This window comes from Oryctolagus cuniculus, chromosome 5 (genome assembly GCF_964237555.1).
Source record: "Oryctolagus cuniculus chromosome 5, mOryCun1.1, whole genome shotgun sequence".
Classification (NCBI taxonomy): Eukaryota; Metazoa; Chordata; class Mammalia; order Lagomorpha; family Leporidae; genus Oryctolagus; species Oryctolagus cuniculus.
The window spans coordinates 12,501-36,852 of record NC_091436.1 but is presented as its reverse complement, the minus strand read 5'-3'; the positions used below and the strand labels follow the sequence as shown (position 1 = coordinate 36,852).

The 24,352-nt window shown below is 46.5% G+C and overlaps 1 protein-coding gene across 3 annotated transcripts; it reads right to left on the bottom strand.

The window, feature by feature from the left end:
* Positions 1-11,302: 11,302 nt before the first annotated feature.
* PDCD2 (programmed cell death 2) lies at positions 11,303-22,200 on the bottom strand. Of its 3 annotated transcripts, XM_002723496.5 has the most exons (6): positions 21,874-22,199; positions 20,685-20,927; positions 19,748-19,879; positions 15,468-15,571; positions 13,791-13,904; positions 11,303-11,885 (listed from the first exon to the last, which is right to left on the bottom strand). In XM_002723496.5, the coding sequence occupies exons 1-6, from the start codon at positions 22,154-22,156 to the stop codon at positions 11,727-11,729; spliced, it is 1,035 nt and encodes a 344-aa protein (XP_002723542.3). In that variant the 5' UTR covers positions 22,157-22,199; the 3' UTR covers positions 11,303-11,726. The 3 variants fall into 3 exon arrangements, with proteins under 3 accessions (XP_002723542.3, XP_017195071.3, XP_051684498.2); XM_017339582.3 differs by lacking the exon at positions 13,791-13,904 and having other exon boundaries at positions 21,874-22,200; XM_051828538.2 differs by lacking the exon at positions 19,748-19,879 and having other exon boundaries at positions 21,874-22,200.
* Between the last annotated feature and the right edge of the window lie 2,152 nt (positions 22,201-24,352).

Here is a 24,352-nt window from a genome sequence, read left to right as displayed (position 1 = left end):
GGCACCCCGTCCACAGACGGCCAGTTCTTGGGCTTAACTGTTTTTTTTTTTTTCCCCTACTCATGGAGTATCAAGCGGTTTTATGTAAATGCATGGGTTCTGTTTATTTGGGTGTGTTTTATCCATTTGTAAAGTACTTTTTCAGGCAGCTCAGAAGTGTACACTGGGAGAGGAGGCCCCTCCAGCCTTTCTCTTCTGCTTGCTTCCCTGTTCTAAGACTCGTCTTGTGCAGATTCTGTCCTGCTTTTCATCCCATTTGGAAAAACAGCAAAACATACATTCCACTTGGTAGCTTCATTGCAGTGTGTCATAAATGTGTTTCCAATGTCACAGAACCAAGGTACTCTGTGTGTCATCTCTGAACACTTCCCTTAATGGTGGTCCTGTGTGTTATCTGCAGAATTTCAACTGTTGCAAACAGTGCTGCAGGGAGTATCCTTGTATGTGTGTCTGTTTGTGGATAAGTACAGGTACTTCTGTAGTTAACTTTCCTAAAAGAGGAAGTGCTGTATTAAAGACTGTACATTCTAGGTTTGGATAGACTGATAATGGGTTGCAGTCTTTATTCACACATATATGTGTGTATATATGTATGTATTACTCCAAGGAAGACACTCTTGTACCCACCACCCAGGTCAAGGTACAGAATTTTGCTGGCTATTCCAGAAGCTCTTATGCTCTCATCAACCCATACCCTCACTCACCCCACCACCCCTCCCAACTCTCAGAAAATCTCATCATCTAGACTTTTACAGTAAATTACACTAACTACCAAACACTGATATAGGCTAGTTTCCCATTTAAAAATAACTGATGTTGGGGCCAGTGCTGTGACTCACTTGGTTAATCTTCCGCCTGTGGCGCCGGCATCCCATATGGGCACTGGGTTCTAGTCCTGGTTGCTCCTCTTCCAGTCCAGCTCTCTGCTGTGGCCGGGGAAGGCAGTGAAGGATGGCCCAAGTGCTTGGGCCCTGCACCCGCACGGGAGACCAGGAGGGAGCACCTGGCTCCTGGCTTCAGATCAGCATAGCTCTGGCCCTGGCGACCATTTGGGAGGTGAGCCAACAGAAGGAAGACCTTTCTCTCTGTCTCTCTCTCACTGTCTAACTCTATCAAATAAATAAATAAAATAAAAAATAAATTAAAAAAAAGAGGAGCAGCCAAGTCTTGAACTGGCACCAATATGGGATGCTGGCATCATTGGCAGAGGCTCAACTTACTATGCCACAGTGCCGGCCCCCTTTGCTCCATGTAAAAAAAAAATAACCGATGTTTTTAGATGTGTTTTCGTCCAGAAGTCCCCTCCATCTCTTTTCCTTGCATTTCACAGACCATCAGGCTTGTAGAGCTTCTCAGTGTGGGCCCTGCTAGTTGCACACCCAGGGCACAGTTGAGCTTGTTCTCTGTTCTCTGCATTTGCCTGCAGGCCAGGTAGCTGGTATACAGTTCCTAGATCTGTTAAAGTGACATAATTCATATAGAGGTCACATCCTTGCTGCTTCATATTGACATGTCCAATTCAAATTCAGGGCTACAGGTTTTCATTCACCCTGTATTCTTTCTGTTTTATACTGGGATCCTTAGTTTTTAAGGACATAGGGATGAATTATAGTTCCCAGAATTAGTCATTGACTACATATTCATGAGAGTGCAACAGTGAAAGCCACTTAAAACATTTGTGTTTTACTGTGATCTCTGCAATTAAAGGCTGATGAGGCCCATGCTCAAATTCCATTGTGTGGCTGTCTACAGTGGGGGAGCTGCAGGTTTTAAGCCTTGCAGGGTATTTGGGTATGGTGGAGTGTGTGGATTGGCATGGTCCGTGTGGGTGTGACTTGATCATTTTTTGTTTTAAAGATTTATTTGAAAGAGGGAGAGAGAGACAGAAATCTTCCTTCCTCTGGCTCCTCAAATGTCCACAACTGGGGGTGGGCCAGGCCGTAACCAGTTTCTTTTGGGTTTCCCATGTGGGCCCAGGGGCCCAGGGACGGGCCATCTTCCTCTGCTTTCCAAGGTGCATTAGCAGGGAACAAGATTGAAAATGGTACTGTTGGGACTTTGTACACAGAAGACCAATTCTATCCTAAGTGAAGATTTCAATAATCTGCACAGAGACACACACCAACACACAAAACTGAGAACAAGTTTTAACTCTCATAATACAACTCATTGAGGACAGAAGTCCTGTATGGGAAGTTAGTGCAGAGGGACTCCTGTGGTAAATTTAACAATTAACACTCTTATGTATGATATTAGTGATCACCTGAGGCTCTTGACAAGCGCTTCCTAGGCTATGGAAGCCTTTTGAATCCACAAACTCTGTCAGTATTTAGACAAGGCCATAAGCAAAGTGGAAGTTCTCTTCCCCCTTCAGAGAGAAAAGTACATCCTTTTATGGCCACATCATTCCACTGGGGACTCACTCACAGAGATCCTTCATGTAAAACGTTTTTTTGCAACAATGTCTTGGCTTTCCATACCTGAAATGCTCTCATGGGCTTTTCAGCCAGGCCAGAATGACTTAAGGGCTGATTGTGAGATCAGAGTGCTACTTAAAGCTATTGTAATTCTATGATCCTGCTGTGTGGACTGCCTCCCATGTTGGAACATTATATCCTTTTTAATTCTATTATTATTACCAGACGCTTGATCCTATTTATATGATTACTTTAACACTTAATCCTGGGGCCAGTACTGTGGCGTGACAGGTAAAGCTGCCGCCTGTGGTGGCAGCATCCCATATGGGCACCACTTCAAGTCCTGGCTGCTCCACTTATGATCCAGCTTTCTGCTATGGCCTGGGAAAGCAGTAGAATATGGACTAAGTGCTTGGGCCCCTGCACCCGCATGGAGATCTGGAAGAAGCTCCTGGCTCCTGGCTTTGGATCAGCACAGCTCCAGCTGTTGCAGCCAATTGAGGAGTAAACCAGCGGAAGGAAGACCTCTTTCTGTGCCTCTCCTTCTCTCTGTGTAACTCTGACTTTCAAATAAATAAGTAAATAGTTCGGTAAAAAAAAAAAAAACAAAACAAACAAACAAAAAAAAACAAACTTAGTCCTACCTATATGTTCACTTTAACACTTAATATGATCACTTTAAGATGGTATTTTTACCACCCAGCTTAATGGGATTTAAACTATACCCTTAGAAGTAAGTCTGCAGGAATGTATGCAGAACTATACAACTTTACAGTTACAAACTTCTTCCTCCCTCTTTTTTTGTATTTTTTAATGAGATCCATTCTCAATTGACTTTATACACATAATGTTAACTTTATGTTAAGTAAAGATATTATATTATACAAATATTATGAAGGAAAAAAAAAACTTCCTCAACAGTCAAGACAAGGGCTGCTCAAGTCATTCCTTCTTGAAGCATCAATTTCATTTCTACAGGTTTCATTTTAGGTGCTCTATTAGCTCTCACAGATCAGGGAGATCATATGGCATCTGTCCCTTTGAGACTGGCTTATTTCACTAAGTATTATATTTTCCAGATTCATCCATTTTGTTGCAATAATTGGATTTCATTTTTTACCGCTGTGTAGTATTCCATAGTGTACATATCCCATATAATTTATTTATCCAGTCTTCAGCTGATGGGCATTTAGGTTGATTCCATGTCTTAGCTATTGTGAATTGAGCTGCAATAAACATGGGGGTACAGATAACTTTTTATATACTGATTTCATTTCTCTTGGGTAAATTCTCAGGAGTGGGATGGCTGGGTTATATGGTAGGACTATAGTCAAATTTCTGAGGTATCTTCATACTGTCTTCCATAGTCACTTTATCAGTTTACATTCCCACCAACAGTGGATTAGGGTACCTTTTTCCCCCACATCCTTGCCAGCATTTGTTGTTTGCTGATTTCTGTATGAAAGCCATTCTGACAGGGTGAGGTGAGACCTCCCTCACTGTGCTTTTGATTTGCATCTCCCTGATGGCTAGTGATGCTGAGCATTTTCTCATGTGTCTGTTAGCCATTTGGATTTCCTTTTGAAAATACCTATTTAGATCCTTTGCCCATTTCTTAACTCAGTTGTTTTGTTGTTGTTGAATTTCTTGATCTCTTTATATATCGTGGTTATTAATCCTTTATAAATTGCACAGTTCGCATATAATTTCTCCCATTCTGTCAGTTGCCTCTTCACTTTCCTGGATGTTTCTTTTGCAGTGCAGAAGTTTCTCAATGTGATGTAATCCTATTTGTCAATTTTGGCTTTGATTGCCTGTGCCTCTGGGGTCTTTTCCAAGAACTGTTTGCCTATGCCAATGTCTTTCAGGGTTTCATCAGTGTTCTCTAATAATTTGATGGTATCAGGTCATAGATTTAGGTCCTTAATCCATTTTGAATGGATTTTCATGTAAGGTGTAAGGTAGGGATCCCGCTTCATACTTCCACATGTGGAAATCCAGTTTTCCCAGCACCATTTGTTGAATAGATTTTCCTTGCTCCAGGAATTTTTTTTAGTTCCTTGGTCAAATAGATGTTGGTTTTAGATGCCTCTATTGATTTCTGGCATTTCTATTCTGTTCCATTGGTCTAGCCATCTGTTTTTGTACCAGTTTTTTAAATGTCTGGTGGAATTCAGCAATGAAGCCACAGGGCCCTGGGCTTTTCTTTGTTGGCAGGATCTTTATTACTGATTGAATTTCCATCTTGGTAATGGGTCTGTTTAGGTTTTCTATGTCGTCATGGCTCAATTTAGGTAGGTTATATGTGTCCAGGAATCTATCCATTCTTCTAAGTTTCCCAGTTTGTTGGCATACAGCTCTTTGTAGTAGTTTCTGATGATTCTCTTTATTTCTGCAGTGTCTATTGTTACATTTCCTTTTTAAGCTCTAATTTTACTTATTTGGGTCTTCTTGCTCCTTTTTTGATTAGTTTAGCCAATGGTGTTTCAGTTTCATTAATTTTTTCATAAAACCAGCTCTTTGTTTTGCTGATCTTTTTATTTTTTTTTTCAATTCAATTTTGTTGATTTGTTCTCTAATTTTATTTCCTTTCTCCTACTAGTTTTGGGTTTGGTTTGCTGTTGATATTCTAAGTCCTTGAGGTGTACTGATAGCTCATTTATTTGTTGCCTTTCCAATTTCTTGAGGTAGGCAACTGCTAAAAACTTTCCTCTTAACACTGTTTTTGCTGTATCCCATAAGTTTTGATATGTTATATTGTCATCTTCATTTGTTTCAGAAATTTTTTTATTTCTCTTTTGATTTCTTCTATGACCCACTGTTCATCCAGGAGTATGTTGTTCAGTCTCCATGTGTTTCCATATGCTCTAGGGATTCCTGAGTTGCTGATTTCCAGCTTCACTGCATTGCTGTTCCTGAAGGTGCATGGTATGATTTTGATTGTTTTGAATTTACTGAGACTTGCTTTATGGCCTAGCATGTTGTCAGTCCTAGAGAAGGTTCCATGCACTGGTGAGCAGAATGTGTATTCTGCAACTGTAGGATGAAAAGTTCTGTATGTGTGTTAGGTCCATTTGGTCTATAGTGTCGATTAACTCTGCCGTTTCCTTGCTGTTTCTGTCTGCTTGATCTGCCCATTGCTAAAATAGAGTAGTGAAATCCCCATTACTATTGTATTGGAGTCTATGTCTCCCTTTAGATCCTTTAATGTTTTTTTTTTTTAATAGCCAGGTGCCTGGTAATTAGGTATATATAAATTTATAATAGTTACATCTTCCTGTTGAATTGATCCCTTAATCATTACAAAGTGTCCTTGTCTCTTTTAATAGTTTTTGTGTTAAAGTCTATTTTGTCTGATATTAGGATGGCTACACCAGCTCTTCTTTGGTTCCTGTTAGCATGGAATACCTTTTCCATCCTTTCACTTTCAGTCTGCATTTATCTTTGTTGGTAAGATGTGTTTCTTGCAGGCAGCAAATCTCTGGGTTTTGTTTGCTAATCCAGTCAGCCAGTCTGTTTTTTGTTTGTTTGTTTTGACAGGCAGTTAGACAGTGAGAGAGAGACACACAGAGAAAGGTCTTCCTTCCATTGGTTCACCCCCCAAATGGCTGCTATGGCTGCACTGATCTGAAGCCAGGAGCCAGGTGCTTCCTCCCGGTCTCCCATGCAGGTGCAGGGCCCAAGCACTTGGGCTATCCTCCACTGCCTTCCGGGGCCACAGCAGAGAGCTGGACTGGAAGAGGAGCAACCAGGACAGAATCCAGCACCCCAACCGGACTAGAACCCAGGGTGCCGGTGCCACAGGTGGAGGATTAGCCTAGTGAGCCACGGTGCCGGCCAGCCAGTCTGTCTTTTAACTGGGGAGTTGAGGCCATTTATATTTGTCGCTCCCCCTCTTCGTGGAGGAACGACACAGGACCCTGCGCTGTTCTTTTGTCTGCTCGGCCCTCCCCGGGTTTGCTGTTGGTTCTTCCCAGGTTGGCTACCGACCCTTCCACCTCCGTGGAAGGGCGGTTCCCCCTAGCCACTTTCCCCACTTCTGCGGGGGAGCGGCACACCGCCGGCCGGCTCTCTCGGGGGCTGCACAGGTGTTCCTTCAGATAGATGTTCCTCTTAGATGTTCCTGGTGCATGTTGTCTCTCTCCTCCTTTATAGTCCTCTTCCGCCAATCCCAACTCTGCTACCCACACGCCGAGTACGCTGCTCTCCTCCAATCAGGAGTAGGTCCTACAGTTTATTGGTTGAACTGGAGGCAGCTGTGTAGAAGCTGTTTCTCCCTTCTCAGCGCCATATTGTGGGAGAGCAGATGCATAGAATAAGTCTTAATTCCAGTAACTTAGTCTAGTCCGAGTTGCTCCCCACAGATCCCCCTTTCTTTTTATTTTTTGGCGTTGATACGCGCCTGTCTTCAGTGCCCCATGGCACACACTCTGCTCTGCTTGCTGGAGTTGCCCACAGGTGCTTACAAGCCCTACCAATCAGGCAAACCGAATCCGGGTCCTCCCTTCACCATGTTGTGAGGAGGTTTTTAGGCGCTGATGCGTGCCTGTGTTCGGTGCCCTGCAGCGCATGCTCTGCTCTGCTAGAACTGCCTGCAGGTGCTTACAAGCCCTATCAATCAGGCAAACCGAATCCAAGCCTTCTCATTGCCGTATTGTGGGGAGACTTATTGGTGTTCATTTGTGCCTATCTTCGGTGACCTGCAGCTCATACTCTGGTTGAGCTGCCTACTGGTGCTTATCGCCTTACTAATCAGGCAGACCGAATCCAAGCCTTCTCATTGTGGTATTGTGGGGAGACTTATTGATGTTAATTCGTGCCTGTCTTCGGTGACCTGCGGCGCATAAGCTGCTAGCCGCCCGCAGGTGCTCACCACCTCCCTGATCAGGCAGACCGAATCCAAGCTCTCGCATTGCCATGTTGAGGGGAGGCCTTATTTTTCTCTATTTCTCTATCTCCGGGCATTCCTATCTCTCCCATTTTACTTCTATCTACCAGCATTCCTATTTCTCTCATTTTACTTCTAAATTTCTGTTTCTCTTATCCCTGCGGCTTCCCGGCGCCTGCCCCGAGGCTACTTCTCGGCGGCTTCCCGGCTCTGAGCCACTTCAGCCCGCGCTTCTCTCATCTGCGTGGCTTCCCGGCTTCGCGCGCGCACTCCGCGGTCTCCGCGTCCCTTCGCGTCCGCACCATGGCCTCGCGCTAGCCCCGGGTTCCCTATCTACTTGTGCCCCGCGCGCTCTCTCTGCGTGCAGCGGCTTCCACAAGTCACACAGCACAGCTCACGTTTCCACCACCGGTATTCAATCCAAGTTCCCCGGGCTAACCTGGTGAATTCAACCCAGCTCACGTCTGTGCCCTTCAGCTTGGCTTCCCGTTCTTTGCTCCCCGGGCTAATCTGACGGATTCCAACCTGGCGGCCCACGTCTCTGCCTCTGGTTCCAGATTTTCGCCTTTTGCTCCCCGGGCTGACTTGAAGAATCCCAAGATAGCTTACGTCTCCGCTTCAGCCTGCACTCGCGGCTTCATCCTCCCTAACATTTTTCTCTACCCGGTATGTTTCCCTGTTTTCTTCCAACAATATTCCTCCCTCATTTCTCCTGGCCTCTCCCCACAGTCCGTATCCAAGTCTAAGTTTCTTATAGGTTTCACTTTCACTTTCAACCTGCAGTCCGTATCTGAGTCTAAGTTTCTTCTTGCTTTCACTTTAAATCCTAACTTCTTTCCCACAGTCCGTATCCAAGTCTATGCCTAGGCTTTCGATAGCTTCTTCCAGCACCTTTTCTGTCCGGCTTTTCCCTAGGCTCTTTGCTAGTCTCTCTCTCCGGTATTTTCCACTTCTTCCCGTTTCTTCCCTCCTAAGTTTCCTATCCGAGTCACGGCACCATTATGTCGCTCCCCCTCTTCGTGGAGGAACGACACAGGACCCTGCGCTGTTCTTTTGTCTGCTCGGCCCTCCCCGGGTTTGCTGCTGGTTCTTCCCGGGTTGGCTACCGACCCTTCCACCTCCGTGGAAGGGCGGTTCCCCCTAGCCACTTTCCCCACTTCCGTGGGGGAGCGGCACACCGCCGGCCGGCTCTCTTGGGGGCTGCACAGGTGTTCCTTCAGATAGATGTTCCTCTTAGATGTTCCTGGTGCATGTTGTCTCTCTCCTCCTTTATAGTCCTCTTCCACCAATCCCAACTCTGCTACCCACACGCCAAGTACACTGCTCTCCTCCAATCAGGAGTAGGTCCTACAGTTTATTGGTTGAACTGGAGGCAGCTGTGTAGAAGCTGTTTCTCCCTTCTCAGCACCATATTGTGGGAGAGCAGATGCATAGAATAAGTCTTAATTCCAGTAACTTAGTCTAGTCCGAGTTGCTCCCCACAATATTCAAGGTGACAATTGATAAGTAACGGCTTTGTCCTGCCATTTCTCCATAAATATTCCTATTTTTACTTTGGATTTCTTTTGCACTTTTACTGGGAGATTTTCCTTCTTTATTTTCTTTCATGGTGATGACCATGTTTTTGTGTTTTTGCAGGGCTAGACAGGTGGTAACATTCAATTTCTGTTTGTTATGGAGGGTCTTTATTTCACCTTCATTCATAAATGAGAGCTTTACAGGAATAGTATTCTAGGTTGACAGTTTTTTTCTCTTAAGATTTGGGATATATCTCACCAATCTCCTAGCCTATAGGGTTTCTGATGAGAAGTTTGCTGTAATTGGAGATCCTCTGAAAGTGATCTGGCGTTTCTCTCGTGCACATTTTAGAATCTTAGGGTTTATTGTGGTGAAGTTTTTTTTTTTTTAAAGATTTATTTATTTGAAAGTCAGAGTTATACAGAGAGAGAAGGAGAGGCAGAGGCAGAGGCAGAGGCAGAGGCAGAGGCAGAGAGTGTCAGTCTTCCATCCGCTCCCCAATTGGCTGCACCAGCCAGAGCTGTGCCAACCCAAAGCCAGATGCTAGGAGCTTCTTCCTGGTCTCCCACATGGATGCAGGGGCCCAAGCACTTGGACCATCTTCTACTGCTTTCACAGGCCATAGCAGAGAGCTGGATTGGAAGTGGAGCAGCCAGGTCTCTAAGTGGTGCCCATGTGGGATGCCAGCACTGCAGGTGGCTTTACCTGCTACACCACAGCGCCGGCCCCTGTGGTGAAGTGTTTTAATGTCGTGGTGAAGATCTTTTCTGGTAAATGTCTATTAGGGGTTCTATGTGCTTCCTGTACTTGGGTGTCTCTTTCTTTCTCCAAATTAGGGATGTTTCCTGTAATTATTTCTCTAAAATTACCTCCTAATCCTTTCTCTCTTTTCACACCTTCAGGAACCCCTAGAACCTGTATGTAGGGGTATTTGATAGTATCCTACAGATTACCAACAGTGTTTTTTAGTTTTCTAATTTCCTCACCTTGTTTTTTGCTGATTGCATAGTTTCCTGTGCTTTGTCTTCTAAGTAGGATATTCTTTTTTCCATCTCACCAATTCTGTTGTTAAGGTTTTCCACTGCATTTTTCATTTGTTCTATTGAATTCTTCATTTCATTTTGATTTCTCTGTAAGATCTCAACTTCATGAGAGAAATTTTCTTTCATGTCATGTACAGATTTCAGTAGTTCATGCATTTGCTTCTGATTACCTCTATGTAATCTTACTACACTTGATCTTAGCCAAAAGGCCAAGAAGCAATTACCATTATGTAATCTTATAATCAATTTTTTGAATTCCATTTCTTGCATTTCCTCAATCTCATCATCTTCACAAGCTAGTATTGAAGTGTTGTGTTCTTCTGGGGGCATCACATTGTTTTCTTTATTTGTGTTTCTTTAATTGTTGCATTTGTTATTCGGCATTTGTGGAGACACTCCGGTTTCTTGTTTTTTTCCGCCATGGTGGCTTTCATCTTTGTACAATGCATCTGTAGATTAGTGGAGTGTCAGCTTTCAATGAATATCTAGAAGCATGTGCTGGGTGTGGCCAGGGAGCTGTTTAGTTCTCCAGGGTGAAGGGTGTGTCTGAGGTGATACACCCAGGTTTGGAGTGGTAAATTTTTTTTTTTTTTTTTAAATAAGAGGTGAGGTTTATTTTAATCAGCTGAATTCCTCCTCAAAGGTGACCAGTGCCTGAGCACTAGCCCCAGTGGGTATAATATTTGTCCACTCTGCCCCAAAAACCACACAAAAGATCTGTGCAGTCCTAAGTGTGAGCTCAGATTTCCCAGCAATGTCTCTCACCAAGTGACCAGGGACCCCTGAGCTTATGGAGTCTACAACAGTGACTGCCCAAAGTCCCAGCCACACCATGAGCCCTCACACACAGTCTGTTTTTTACATTCCTGGCACACAAGCCTCCCAGTCATGAGCACTCAAACCGTTAGTTCTCCCCACCAGTCAGGAGTCTCGACTTGGCTGGTTGCTGGGCAGGGACATGAGCTGGCTCAGCGATCACGTATGTCCAAAATGGTGTCTGTTCTATCCACTTTTTACAGGATGCTGTTGCAAGGTGATCGGGGGAGAAATGTACCCCTCTTTTTTCTCCTCTAGTTTGTCAGGTACACTATTCCCCATGGGGCTCCAACCTAGGTTCCCTCTATGCTTTTCCTGCAGCTTTATCACCAGTGGCTAGGGATGCTGGTCTCACCTTACTCTCCAATGCAGTAGTGGAAGCTCTTGTCTGCTGGTGTCCTGAGTTGTGGGCATCCACACCCTCCACATAGGTCCCCCGTGTCTAATTTGTGTAGAGTTTCCTCTGCCATTTTCTCCCTAACTCTTCCTTGAAATGACACTCTCTCCACCTTTTTAAATCTTCTCCTAGACTACAGCAGTGAGCTCCCTCCCTATTCCACCATCTTGGAGGCCACTTTAACTTTGTAAATTTAGGGGAAAAAATGCTCAGACTGAGAAAATTTGGTTGTTAGAGACATAACCTGTTTTAATCGTAGAAATAAATGTACATACAAGTAAAGACAGTTCACTTCATCCTGCCATTCATTGGTGACTAGACGTGTCTGCGCACATATACATATGTAAATAATTTTTCACAATGCCCTCTCTAATGGTGTCTTGGTGTCAATTTAGATCTGTATCTTATTTGGTATCCACATAGGTGTGTATCATGAAGATTGTAATATCTTCCCTTGTACACGTACTAAAATTTATTTAATTCCCTAAAACAGGGCATTTTTGTTATACTGATATTTAGGCATTTTAAATGCCTCAGGCAACTCCTTGGGTCCTCTATTTCTAGTTTAATCCTTTCCTTAGAACAAAGCTGAGCCTTAGAACTGGAAGCTAAGAAGACAAGTGACACTTATGAGGCTTGGGATGTCCTTAAGGGGTGTCTGTGACATCCTGCTTCCAAACAAATTCCTCTGCATAGCCGCTGCCCAAGCTACAGCTTTCGGCACAAGTGAAGATGGCCAGGACGCCCCAGTCAACACTGCAGCCCAAGCTGTCGGCCTTCAGGTAGTTCAGCAGCTGTGGCATGACCTGGGAAGGGGGTGTGACACAGTCAGAAGGGTGTTTCATGGCAGGGAGCATCCCAGCCAGGATGGTAACAGGAAGGATTATAGACATTATACAGTTACCACACCTAGCAATGGAAAAATACTGTTTGTTTTAAAACCCCCTGTCTACCTCATTTGGCCTTCTGTCTGGTGTCTCCTTCCATTTGAGACAGTTCATTAATGACTATTACTTAAGCAAAACTGCAATAGATGTTCTTACTATGACTCAAGAAGCGCTGATTATGAGTAATGAAACAAGAGGACATCTGTTGATGTATTTGTATCTAAGAGGATTTAGCATCCCAGCTAATCTGAAAGGGCACAGTAACAGCAAATCTTACCACCTCAACTTGGCTTTAAGATTTTCCCATGGCTGGCACCGTGGCTCACTAGGCTAATCCTCCACCTGTGGCGCCAGCACCCCAGGTTCTAGTCCTGGTTGGGGCACCGGATTCTGTTCCAGTTTCTCCTCTTCCAGTCCAGCTCTCTGTTGTGGCCCGGGAAGGCAGTGGAGGATGGCCCAAGTGCTTGGGCCCTGCACCTGCATGGAAGACCAGGAGGAAGCACCTGGCCCCTGGCTTCAGATCAGTGCAGTGTGCCGGCCACAGCGGCCATTTAGGGGGTGAACCAACGGAAAACGAAGACCTTTCTCTCTGTATGTCTCTCTCTGTCTAACTCTGCCTGTCAAAAAAAAAAAAAAAAAAAAGATTTTCACATGGGGCTGGCACTGTGGTGTGGCAGGTAAAGCTGCCACCTGCATTGCTGGCATCCCATATGGGTGCTGGTTCGAGTCCCAGCTGCTCCACTTCTCATCCAGCTCTCTGCTATGGCCTGGGATATCAAGAGAAGATGGCCCAAGTCCTTGGGTCCCTGCACCCATGTGGGAGACCTGGAAGAAGCTCCTGGCTGCTGGCTTCGGATCGGCCGTAGCTCTGGCTGTCGTGGCCATTTGGGGAGTGAACCAGAAGATGGAAGTCCTCTCTCTGCCTCTCTGTAACTCTGCCTTTCAAATAAAAAAGATTTATTTATTTACTTTGAAAGAGTTACACAGAGAGAGAAGGAGAGGCAGAGAGAGAGGTCTTCCATCTGCTGGTTCACTCCCCAGTTGGCCACAATGGCCAGAGCTATGCCAATCTGAAGCCAGGAGCTTCCTGAGTCTTCCCAGGTGGGTGCAGGGGCCCAAGGGCTTGGCCATCTTCCACTGCTTTCCCAGGCCATAGCAGAGAGCTGGATCAGAAATGGAGCAGCCAGGACTCGAACTGGCACCCAAACTGGATGCTGGCACTGCAGGCGGCGACTTCAGCTGCTAAGCTACAGCACCGGCCCAAATAAATGAATCTCAAAAAAAAAAAAAAAAACAAAGATTTTTCCCACGAAGAACTAAGCGGATTTTGGATATGGTCTTCATAATCACTTTTCCATCTAAGAAATCAAATGTTATATATAACTATAACTTTGTAAGGCCTGGGATTTCAAGAGCACTTTCAGTCTGTGCAGTAGATTCTGATACTAACAATACCTCTGGAAAAAAACATTTACTGCTTCTACCCAAAATTAAACAGTATGGGTTCTAAAATACTCCTCTTACAAAGTATGGAGTCAAAGACCTTAATTAATGGAACAAGAAAAGATGGTGTTATTTAAAACTGCTAAAGTAACAGCAGAGGCATTAAAATAATGACAGATTCACACCAGGAGGGTTGCCTAGAGGGTTATTATAGAAGTCAGCTAACAGGTAATAATAAATTGACAAACACAAATACCAAAACAAGAGGCAGTTCTCTTTAAGGAGTAGGCCAGGGTGGGGCAGGACGATTTTTCTTAAAGGGCATCTTCTGCATCCCACACTCACCTAAGGCTGATGGGACACTGTTATTTACCATCATACCTGGAATTCAAGTATTCTCTTGGCACCACAGGGACAATCTGGAATATCCTTTTCTTGAGGGATCTTTTCACCAGAAATCCAGATGGGGGTAATACCTCTGCCATACCTGAGAATCTAAAAACCAATAAGGACGTTATCAGCACCTCACCCGCCATGTCCACTGGCAATACCATCTGCAGATCATTTAGACAAACTGCCTGGTTACAATTGATGGAGCTCTGATCCAAAGGCATTTTAATTCCTCCATCAGACCTGGTTATGTCAGTGAGCACCACTGAAGCCTGCTCCATTTCCTCAAAACAATTAGCTTAGGTGACTTAAGAGGATACCACAATGTTACTTGACCCAGTTGATGGTTCTACTCCCTGACACAGCAGAATCTGAACCCCACGGATCTGTTGTGCAGGGCCTACTCCTCGGATTCCTTTTACTAGGCTCCATGTGCAGGATGCTGCCCAGTGCATGCTCACCTGCCTACACACAGAGGGAGCCTTCAGCTTGTACAAAGTGATAAATGTGGCTGGTGCCGCGGCTCACTTGGCTAATCCTCTGCCTGCGGCGCCGGCACCCTGAGTTCTAGTCCCTGTTGGGGTGCTGGATTCTGTCCCGGTTGCTCCTCTTCCAGTCCAGCTCTCTGTTGTGGCCCGGGAAGGCAGTGGAGGATGGCCCAAGTGCTTGGGCCCTGCACCCGCACGGGAGACCAGGAGGAGGCGCCGGGCTCCTGGCTTTGGATCCGCACAGCGCGCTGGCCACAGCGGCCATCTGGGGGGTGAACCAACAGAAAAACGAAGACCTTTCTCTGTGTGTCTCTCTCTCACTGTCTAACTCTGCCTGTCAGAAAAAAAAAAAAAAAAAAAAGTGACAAATGTGCCAGTCACTTAACCAGTGCAGGTTAAGCCACTGCTTTCAACACTGGCATCCCACAATCCCACACTGGAACACCAGCAGTTTGGTCCCGGTTGCCCCTCTTTCCAATCCAGCTCCCTGCAAATGCCCTAGGAAAGCAGCAGCAGATGGTCCAGGGGCTTGGGTCCCTGCCACCCAGGTGGGAGACCCAGATGGAGTTCCAGGCTCTTCAGTCTGGCCCAGACTTGGCCACTGTGGCCAATTGGGAAGTGAACCAGTTAATCAAAGAACTTTATCTTTCCCTCTCTCCCCTGTCACTCTGCCTTTCAAATAAATAAATATTAAAAAAGGAAAAATAAGTACAAAAAATAAAACTTGGATACTTATTTGACTCAGTGACTGGTTTAAAGGAATTTAATTATCTTTAGTGATCTATGTTGACAATGAGGGAAGTTAACGGGAATAATGTTTTAATATGTTATGTTGTTCTGTAAGCCAGTGAAAATTGTCAAAAATAATCTCCTCCTCCCCCTGTGATGCCTAACTCTTGTGCAACATCTCATTTATCTCCCCTCCCCAGTGCTTCCTTCAGAAAACGAATCCTTTCTTTTAGAAAATGATAAATAGCATCTCCAATATACAGTAAGTGGATCCAAACTGCAAAACACCTTTTGGTGTGGCCCATCTGTGTAAACGATTCCTATAATAAGATTAAAAAAAAAAAGCTTGCTTTGATAAAGGCCCCTGAGGAAAAGACCTGTCACTTCTTAGGGGTTGCATTCTTAAGTCGATGCCTGTAAAGAACACACTAGGAGGGACGACTTGTTTTACCTGTTCTGGTTCGCCAGATATCTGAGTTTTAAACTTCTGGAAAATTTTATCCTCCTCGGATTCATGCTTTGCCATGGAATCTAGTTCTTCCTCAAGTGCTTCTCCTGAAAAATCAATGCCAACAGTTAAGAACAGGAACACACCTGCTGAGGGATCCTGGTTACAGTCAGCTTTCTCTGGTTCTCACTTCGAGGTACACAACGCAACATTATTTCCTATGCAGGTTTCATCCCAATCACACACCTAAGTCAAGGTGTCACATCACAGGGCGCCCAGCAAATGTGAACCCTTCTTTTCACTGCCATCTGTAGCCATTTGCTCTCCAGCTGCAAGTATTCAAATGTCTTTCACATTTCTTTTCCATCTTCTATACTTAGTCATTGAATGCCCATTTCCTTTTCCACACTCATTCCTGGAATTCCTGCCACCCTGAATCACTGCTGTCCCCACAGGCTGGTATTTGTCAATGTATCCTTTATTCTTTGGAAGGCGTATCAAAGTGTACTCTTGATATTCTCTGAGTCAGAAAATGGAAGATATTGATGGTGCTCACTGGCAGTCAGGTCTGATGGAGACCTACAGATTCACGCTCCAGCTCATCTATAAGCCAAGTTTCACTGTCACCCCCTTGAGGGCACTTGCCTCCTGCCTGCCTGTCACTGGGAACTCAAATTCAGCTCTCAGCCAGGACACAGCTACCTCCAGAAAGCAGTTTTCATTTCCTTTTTGGAGATTTTAAATACCAAAGTAGAAGTACTGGGATAGGCATTGTGACACAGCAGGTTAGCTCCCGTTTGGGATGCCCACATCTCGTATCATAATGCTGGTTACTCAGTTTCTGATTTGGCTTCCTGCCTACACACCTGGGAGGCAGAAGATGGCTCAAGTACTTGGCCCAAGTACTCCCTGCCATCCACATGGGAGACCCAGATGGAGCTGTGGCTACTGGCTTCGGCTTGGTCCAGCCTCAGCTGTTGGGGAGTGACCCAGCAGACAGAGGAACTCTGTTTTTCCTGTCACTTTACCTTTCAAATTTTTTTCTAAAACAAAGGTAGAAATACCATAATGAACCACCATCATTTCAAGTCTCATGTCTCTTCAACAGTCCATCCCATAACTCAGTTTCTCTGAATGAAACCCCAGGCATCACTTCCTTAGTGACTGACAGTTATGTGCCCCAAGAGCAAGCTCTTTCCCTTTGTTTCCTAATTTTCAAAATCAAGAGCTTGTTGTTTAGTATTCTACAAGGTTGATAACTGAATTTTTAAAAAAGGATCATTCTGAACCCATCCCTGGGATCATCACATCAGATGTGTTCCAATCACTGTAGTCAGCGTGTGGGGCTCAGGCTGTCTATCCCTTGTCAAAGAAGCCCCACCACATGTCAGAGTCCTGACCTGACCCCAGTGAACAATCCTTATGTCCTTTTTGTAATCAAATCTCCAAAGATCTTGGAGTTTCCTTTCAAGACACAAACACCAAGAACACCCACCATTATGAATCACTTGTACTTCCTGAGCCTTTACAAATGGATCAAATGTCTGATACAATACAAATTCAGACCAATAAGGTTTTTATGTAATCTTACATACTGCCAATACACAGACAACCATCTCAAAATATCTATAGCAACACTACCAGCAATATGCTTACTGAAAACACTGATATATTGAGTTTTCACTCCTGGAGTACATTTCATTAGGAAGGTACTTTCGGATTAACGTGAAGTCATATAGAATACTTCTTTGTGTGGCTGTGACCAATGGTATGGTTTCATTTATTTTTGATTAGCAGGGACTGTCGCTCCCCCTCTTCGTGGAGGAACGACACTAAGCCCTGCCTAGGCTTCATATCCGAGTCACGGCACCATTATGTCGCTCCCCCTCTTCGTGGAGGAACGACACAGGACCCTGCGCTGTTCTTTCGTCTGCTCGGCCCTCCCCGGGTTTGCTGCTGGTTCTTCCCGGGTTGGCTACTATCCCTTCCACCTCCGTGGAAGGGCAGTTCCCCCTGGCCACATTCCCCACTTCCGCAGGGGAGCGGCACACCGCCGGCCGGCTTTCTCGGGGGCTGCACAGGTGTTCCCTCAGATGTTCCCCTTAGATGTTCCCGGTGCATGCCGTCTCTCTCCTCCTTTATAGTCCTCCTCCGCCAATCCCAACTCGGCTGCCCACACGCCGAGTACGCTGCTCTCCTCCAATCAGTAGCAAGTCCTACAGTTTATTGGTTGAACTGGAGGCAGCTGTGCAGAAGCTGTTTTCTTCTCTCCCAGCGCCATATTGTGGGAGAGCAGATGCATAGAATAAGTCTTAATTCCAGTAACTCAGTCTAGTCTGGTTTGCTCCCCACAAGGGACTGCTTTTTAAAACTTAGTTTCACTTTGTATTGACATCCCACAGTCGCATTCAAAGTCCAGCCTCTACACTCATTCCCCTCAACTCCCTACTGCTCCCGCTCTCCTGAATCTAAGCATTTTCAGGATGTATCCTTTCTGAAAACGTGAGTATCAATGTACACATACAAAACACAAGTGGCCCCGTGCAGGAAGTGACCTCACAGGCGTCCCCATGGCACCTATGCTCTGTTAGTTGTCATGCGGGGTGCGGTTTAACTTCCCTAAACACTCTCTGGGCCTTCTCTCCGAGACTGTGAGCACCTGCCTAGCCAGGCACTGCTGCTTCCCACCGAATCTGTTATCAAACCCAAGGCTGATCGCCAACTGAGACTCAAATGCAGATGCTTTTGGAACGTTTAAACCAGAAGTTGAAATTCTTTAAATTAATGGTTGTTAAAAGCAAAAGTTTGGAGCAGGTGTTGTGGAGCAGTTGGTTAAGATGCTGCTTGTGCTGTGCACACCTCGCACTCAAGGGCTACCTCCAGTCCTGGCTGCCCTACTTCCTTCTACCACTCCGCTAATGCGCCTGGGACGCAGATGACGGCTCAAGGACTCGCACTCCCTGCCACCCATGTGGGAGATGTGGATGGAGTTCCTGGCTCCGCACTTTGGCCTGGCCCAGTCCTGATTGTTTTTGTGGCTGTTGGGGGAGTAAACCAGCAGATGGAAGATTACTCTATCACTGTGCCTTTCAAATAAATCTTTTTAGGAAAATGTTGACCAAAAAAAAAAAAAAAAAAAAAAAAAAAAACAACAACAACAAAAACCACACAAAGGTTTTAAAGTCACCAAGACCTAGGGTCAAGTTTTGTGATCAAAGCATGTTATGCTCAGATCTCTATTTTCGCATCTGTAAAATAGGGCAGAGTTTCTATGGTATTGGGCTGCTGTCAGGATTGTTCATTTTTTTAATTTTAAAGATTTATTTATTTATTGCAGAGAAAGAGGTCTTCCATCTGCTGGTTCACTCCCCAAATGGCTGCAACAACCAGAGCCGAGCCCATGCAAAGCCGGGATTTCCAGGTCTCCCATGCAGGTGCAGCCCCAAGCACTTGGGCCATCTTCCACTGCTTTCCTAGGCCATTAGCAGAGAGCTGGATTGGGAGAGGACATAACCCAGTGCCTAAATAGCATGCCAGCACTGCCGGTGGAGGCTTAGCCCACTATGCCACATCGCTGGCTCTAGGATCCTTTTTTTTTTTTTTTTAAGAGAGAGACTGAACTCCCATTTCTGAAGCACTCCCCCAAATGCCCACAATGGTACCAGGAGCTGAAGCACAATCCAGGTCTCCCATGTGCATTGCAGGAACCCAGTTACTTGAGCCATCACTGCTGCCTCCCAAGGTCCACACTGATAGGAAGCTGGAGTAAGGAGCCACAGCTGGGAATCAAACCCAGGCACTCCAATTTGAGACATGGGTTTCTTACGCAGTAGGCTGAATGTCTGCCCAACTGTCAGGATTTTAATGTGCTCATGTACAGAACAGGTGCTGGCTATGATCTAACTACCATCAAGTCTCTTAGGTATTTGGTCAGCACAGGCACTTACCTGGAGTATGAACTTTAGATATTGACAAAGTAGTGTCCCTAAAACAGAATATTGCTGTGCTAGGTTACCCTTACTGCTTCCACCTGAGGAACAGAAGAGGTGCTGAGAGGAATTCACATTTCTGGAATCCTATGCTCTGTCCTAACAGGGAGTAGAACCTACCTGACACATGCCAGGAAGAGAGGTATGGGAGGGGGCATTCACTTTCAGCAACACTAAAGATTACAGGCGACAGCCTCCAAAGGGAAAATCTTTTCTTCTCACTCTTTTCTTGACATACGGAACCCCTTCAAGCTCTGCTTAATCTCTCAGTGACTGCAGTTCTGAAATTCTTACCCAAGCTCTCTACAACCTCAGAGTCATCTTCCTTTCCCACAACTGCAGGCGTTATCCCATCTTCTGTTTCTACGACAATTTCAAATTCCGGAAAAAGGAATTTGTGGTCTGGAACTATATGGTCCAACTGATCTAAAACAGAAGTTATGAGCATCATTAGAATTCATTTACTTTGATGGTCTAATGATTTCCTACTTCTAAAGCACAGTCATGTGTTGCTCATGACAGGACATTTTCTGGAAACTGTCATTATTTCACTGTGCACACAACACAGCATATACTCACTGAAACAACATTGTCACTCAGCATAACCTGTTGTGCACTCCAGAGAAGTGTGAGGCTGTGGACAGCCTAACACACATGCTGTTTTATGGCAAACTTTTTTAAGTGTTGAGGGAGTACACTCTAAAATAGTGAAGAACAGCTAGTGCAGTACATTAAAAACCATGAGCACAGTTGTCATTTTCAAGTGTCATATGCTGTATTTAATTACACTGTACTTCATATGACTGACAGTGCAGGCTTACTCACACCTGCATCACCACAAACCTGGCAGTAACATACTGCAGCATGACATGTGGGCAGCCAGTCGCTAAGCAACAGTAACTTTTCAGCTTTTTTCAACCTTATGGGACCACCATTGCATACATGGTCCATCAGGGATGAAAATGGTACGTGCTGCACTAATTACATCCCATTCCCTATTGTAACAGTTTTCCCTACTACATTAATTTCAGAGGATGGGTCGCAAGTTAAATGCCTGATGACACAACTGAGTGACTCAGAGCCTCTCCCATAAAAGCTGTTCTCATGGTACCAATTCCAAAAAGCAATGTATCTTTTATAATTCTAATTTAAAAATTATCCTGAAAATGAAATATCTGGGTTGACAGGAGCCATGAAACTGAGCTGAGACTCAGGGAGAGTGAGGACTCACCTGGCTGTGCACAAACCTGCTTATGTCCCATCTTCCAGTCCAGCGCCTGATGCTCCCTGCTGCAGTAATGGGCCTTGTGGCATCGGGAGCAGGCCTTGGGGCCTGAACACCCACACACTCTGCAGAGGTGGGCACCCGACTTCAGCTGGAGACACACAGAATCGCCTGTCCCTGGGGGAGGATCCTCAGGAGGGGGATCGTATGAGTAAAAGTCATTTCTCCTCGGTAACTGATTCCTGAAAACTAAGAATGAAGAGAAACCTTATAAATATTTTCAGCAGGACAAGATTCTAATATTCCAGCTTTTATTTCACATGAGACTGAGGCTCTCATTTTAAAAAGAGAAAAAGCTAAGCTTTTTTTCTTTCAGGAAGCTTATTTTCTAGGAGAGGGGGGAAAAATAAGTAAGCTTTTAATATCCAGAAGCTAGGCGGCACGGGTCTGACAGTCAGTCACCCACATCCGTAATCAAAGGGTGAGCTGGAACCCTGGTGCAACGCCAGCTCAACTCCCTGCTAAGGCACCTGAGGCAGGTGTTGGCTCAAGTCCTTGGGCCCCTGCACCCACGTGGGGACCCATCCTGGTTAGGCTGAGCACCCCAGCTGTTATGACCATTTGGCGAGTGAACCAGCGTATGAAGACCTCAATCTCCCTCTCTGCTTTGGAATGAATATAAACATATAGAGGCTGAATTTTGCCTGGCAGGAGCAACTGACTGTACTTTTGGAGCCGGCTACAGTTAACCAAGGTTGGCCTTAGTGTAGGGGGTAAAGCCGCAGCCTGCGGTGCTGGCATCCCATGTGGGTGCTGGTTCGAGACCTGGCTGCTCCACTTCCGATCCAGCTCTCTGCTGTGGCCTGGGAAAGCAGCAGAAGATGGCCCAAGTCCTTGCACCCCTGCACCTGCGTGGGGAGACCCGAAAGAAGCTTTCGGCTCCTGGCTTAGGATCAGCACAGCTCCGGCCCTTGCGGCCATTTGGGGAGAGAAACAGCGGATGGAGGACTTATCTCTCTCTCTGCCTCTCCTCTCTCTGTGACTTTCAAGTAAAATAAATAAATAAAAAGCAACCGCGGAGTCAGGCTGCGAACGGTAAAGAGCCACGGGGACCCGCCTCCTCCCGTACCACCCAAAAGCCGCGGACGGGGAGGCCGCCCGGCCGGGGGAAGGCGCTCCCAGGGTCCGGGCGCACCTCGCAGGCCGGCGCAGCACGGCGGCTCGCGGCAGCAGAAGAGGAAGAGGCTGCGGTGGAAAGCGTCGGCGCGGCCGGTCAGCGGCGCGTACACCTGCAGCAGGAAGGCCAGCGGCCGGCCGCAGAGCCCGCAGGCCAGGGCCCCGGGCCCCGGCAGCCCCGCCGCGCCCAGCCACGCCGGCCGCCCGCCCACCTTGCTGGGGAACTGCTCGCTGCGCAGCCGCCACGCGGGCGCCTCCTCGGCGAAGCCCAGCTCCACCGGCGCACTTTGCACAGCAGCCATGACGGCCCCGCCACGCCACGGAGCACCGCCCACCGCGCCGGAAGAGGAAGTCGAGCACGCGACCGGAAGGCGGGAGGCGGGAGCACTGCCGCTCAGAAGCGATTGGACGATGGGGCAGGGGGCGGGACCCGCGCCACACTTCCCTATTTCCGTTCCGTGAGGCCGGGGGCGGGAGTAGTTCAGCGTGTTTCGCGGTGGCGCGTGTCTGCGAAAGGTACGCGTGGAAACAGGGAGACAGCGGTTCTTTGGGGGCAAATAATCCGTCGCAGTGACCCGCTGTGGAGACGCAGCCGTGACAGGAAGTCGTCTCTGCAGCGCGAGGCTGTTTCTCCTCAGCCCGCCCGTGCGGGGCGCCGCGTGACAGGAGGTGTGTGCCAGGGTGGCGTGTACCGGCCGCGGCCTGGTGTGCGGCGCCCGGAGGCCCGCGCCCGCGCCCCGCGCAAGCTGCGCTGGGCAGCGTTTGTCTCTGCGCCACGCCGGCTTGTGGGGCCGGGCCCGCGGGGGCCCGCGATGCGCCCGGCGAGGTCTGTGCCCCCTCCCCTCCGAGGAACGACGCTCGCCCGCTTCCTGAACTAAATCCGTGCCCTGGAACGCAGACGCGGTTCCCCACCCTGGCTTGTGTTGCTCCTTAGGGCGTGTGGGGTTCGTGGGGAACCAGATCGCGGGTGAGCGGAGCGCCTGGCTGAGGCAGGGTTTCCGGTGTCCCGCCGCGCTGCTGTGTCTTACGGGGGCGAGCAGCCCGCGGAGCCCACAGTTACGGAGTGCACCCCACGCCTGGGTGTCTGCTGGTTACTTGAGATTCCGCGTAGACGCTTTCTGTTCAGCTTAATTTGCTCATCCATTTATTTGCGAGTGTGGACACGCGAGCAGTTGCTAACTTCGGCGGTTGTTCATCGCTACACTGCTTTACCGTCCAGGTCACCCCACTGTGGTTGCTGAGGCCTCGTCCCGTTGACCCCTTCCTTTGATGCAATTCTTTTTAAAAGCTCTTCATTTTCTGATACTTCAGAATTAGCCTGGGTCAGACACGCCTTTGACTCCCCCAGCCCTAGTACCCGCCGAGTCTTCAAAGGTAATCCTTTTAGTAGAGATTGTTGAAACCTACACCTGGGGGTGGGCATTAGTGTAGCAGTGAAGATGTCACTTCAGGATGTCTGCTTCCATGGGTATCACAGTGCCTGGATTCAAGTCCTGTTTCTGTTCCAAATTCTAATTTCCTGCTAAAATGTAACCTTGGAAAGCAGCAGCTGATGGCTCAAGTACCTGGGCCCCTGCCACCCAGATGGGAGACTTAGATTGAGTTTCCTATCCCTGGCTTTACCAGGCCCTGGCCTGGTTATTGCAGGCATTTGGGAAGTGAACCAGTGAAATGTGGTTACAGAAGTAATCAAAAGCAAATGCACGAATTACTGAAATCCGTACAGGGCAGGAAAGAAAATTTCTCCCACAAAGTTGAGTTCATAAAGAGAAATCAAAATGAAATGAAAACAAATAAAAAATGCAGTGGAAAACCTTAACAACAGAATCAGTGAAGCAGAAGACGGAATATCCGACTTAGAGGACAAAGCACAGGAAATTATACAGTCAAACCAAAAACAAAATGGAAACTGAATCAGTAGTAAAGATGCTCCCAACAAAGAGAAGCCCAGGACCGGATGGTTTCATTGCTGAATTCCACCAGACATTTAAAGCACTAATTCCAATTCTTCTGAAGTTATTCAAACCAATTGAAAGGGAGGGAATCCTCCCAAATTTTTTCTATGAAGCCATCATCACCTTAATTCCTAAACCTGAAAAAGATGCAAGAGAGAAAGAGAATTACAGACCAATTTCCCTGATGAACAGATGCAAAAATCTTTAACAAAAATCTAGCCAATCAAATCCAACATCACATGAGAAAGATTATCCACCTGGACCAAGTGGGATTTAACCTGGTGTGCAGGGATGGTTCAACGTTCGCACATCCACATTGTAGCATGGGTCAAAATTGCCTTTCTTTTTAAGAGACTGATTAATGTTTCGTTGCATGCATGCATTTTGTTTATCTACTCACCTGTGTTGTAGCATGGGCCAGAAGTGCATTCCTTTTTAAAAAGCTGATTAATATTCCATTGCATGTATAGACCACACTTTGTGTTAGCCACTCATCTGTAGTGGACACTTGGGTTGCTTCTATCTTTTTGGCTAGTGTTTATG

What these genes read in the sequence shown, in the direction of transcription:
- PDCD2 (XM_002723496.5), bottom strand. Translation starts at nt 22,156, where the DNA reads ATGGCTGCTGTGCAAAGTGCGCCGGTGGAGCTGGGCTTCGCCGAGGAG. An exon ending in GCAGGTTTGTGCACAGCCAG is followed by an intron (nt 19,880 to 20,684) that starts GTGAGTCCTCAC and finishes CTTCTGTTTTAG; the next exon opens with ATCAGTTGGACCATATAGTT. An exon ending in TATCTGGCGAACCAGAACAG is followed by an intron (nt 13,905 to 15,467) that starts GTAAAACAAGTC and finishes ATTGGTTTTTAG; the next exon opens with ATTCTCAGGTATGGCAGAGG.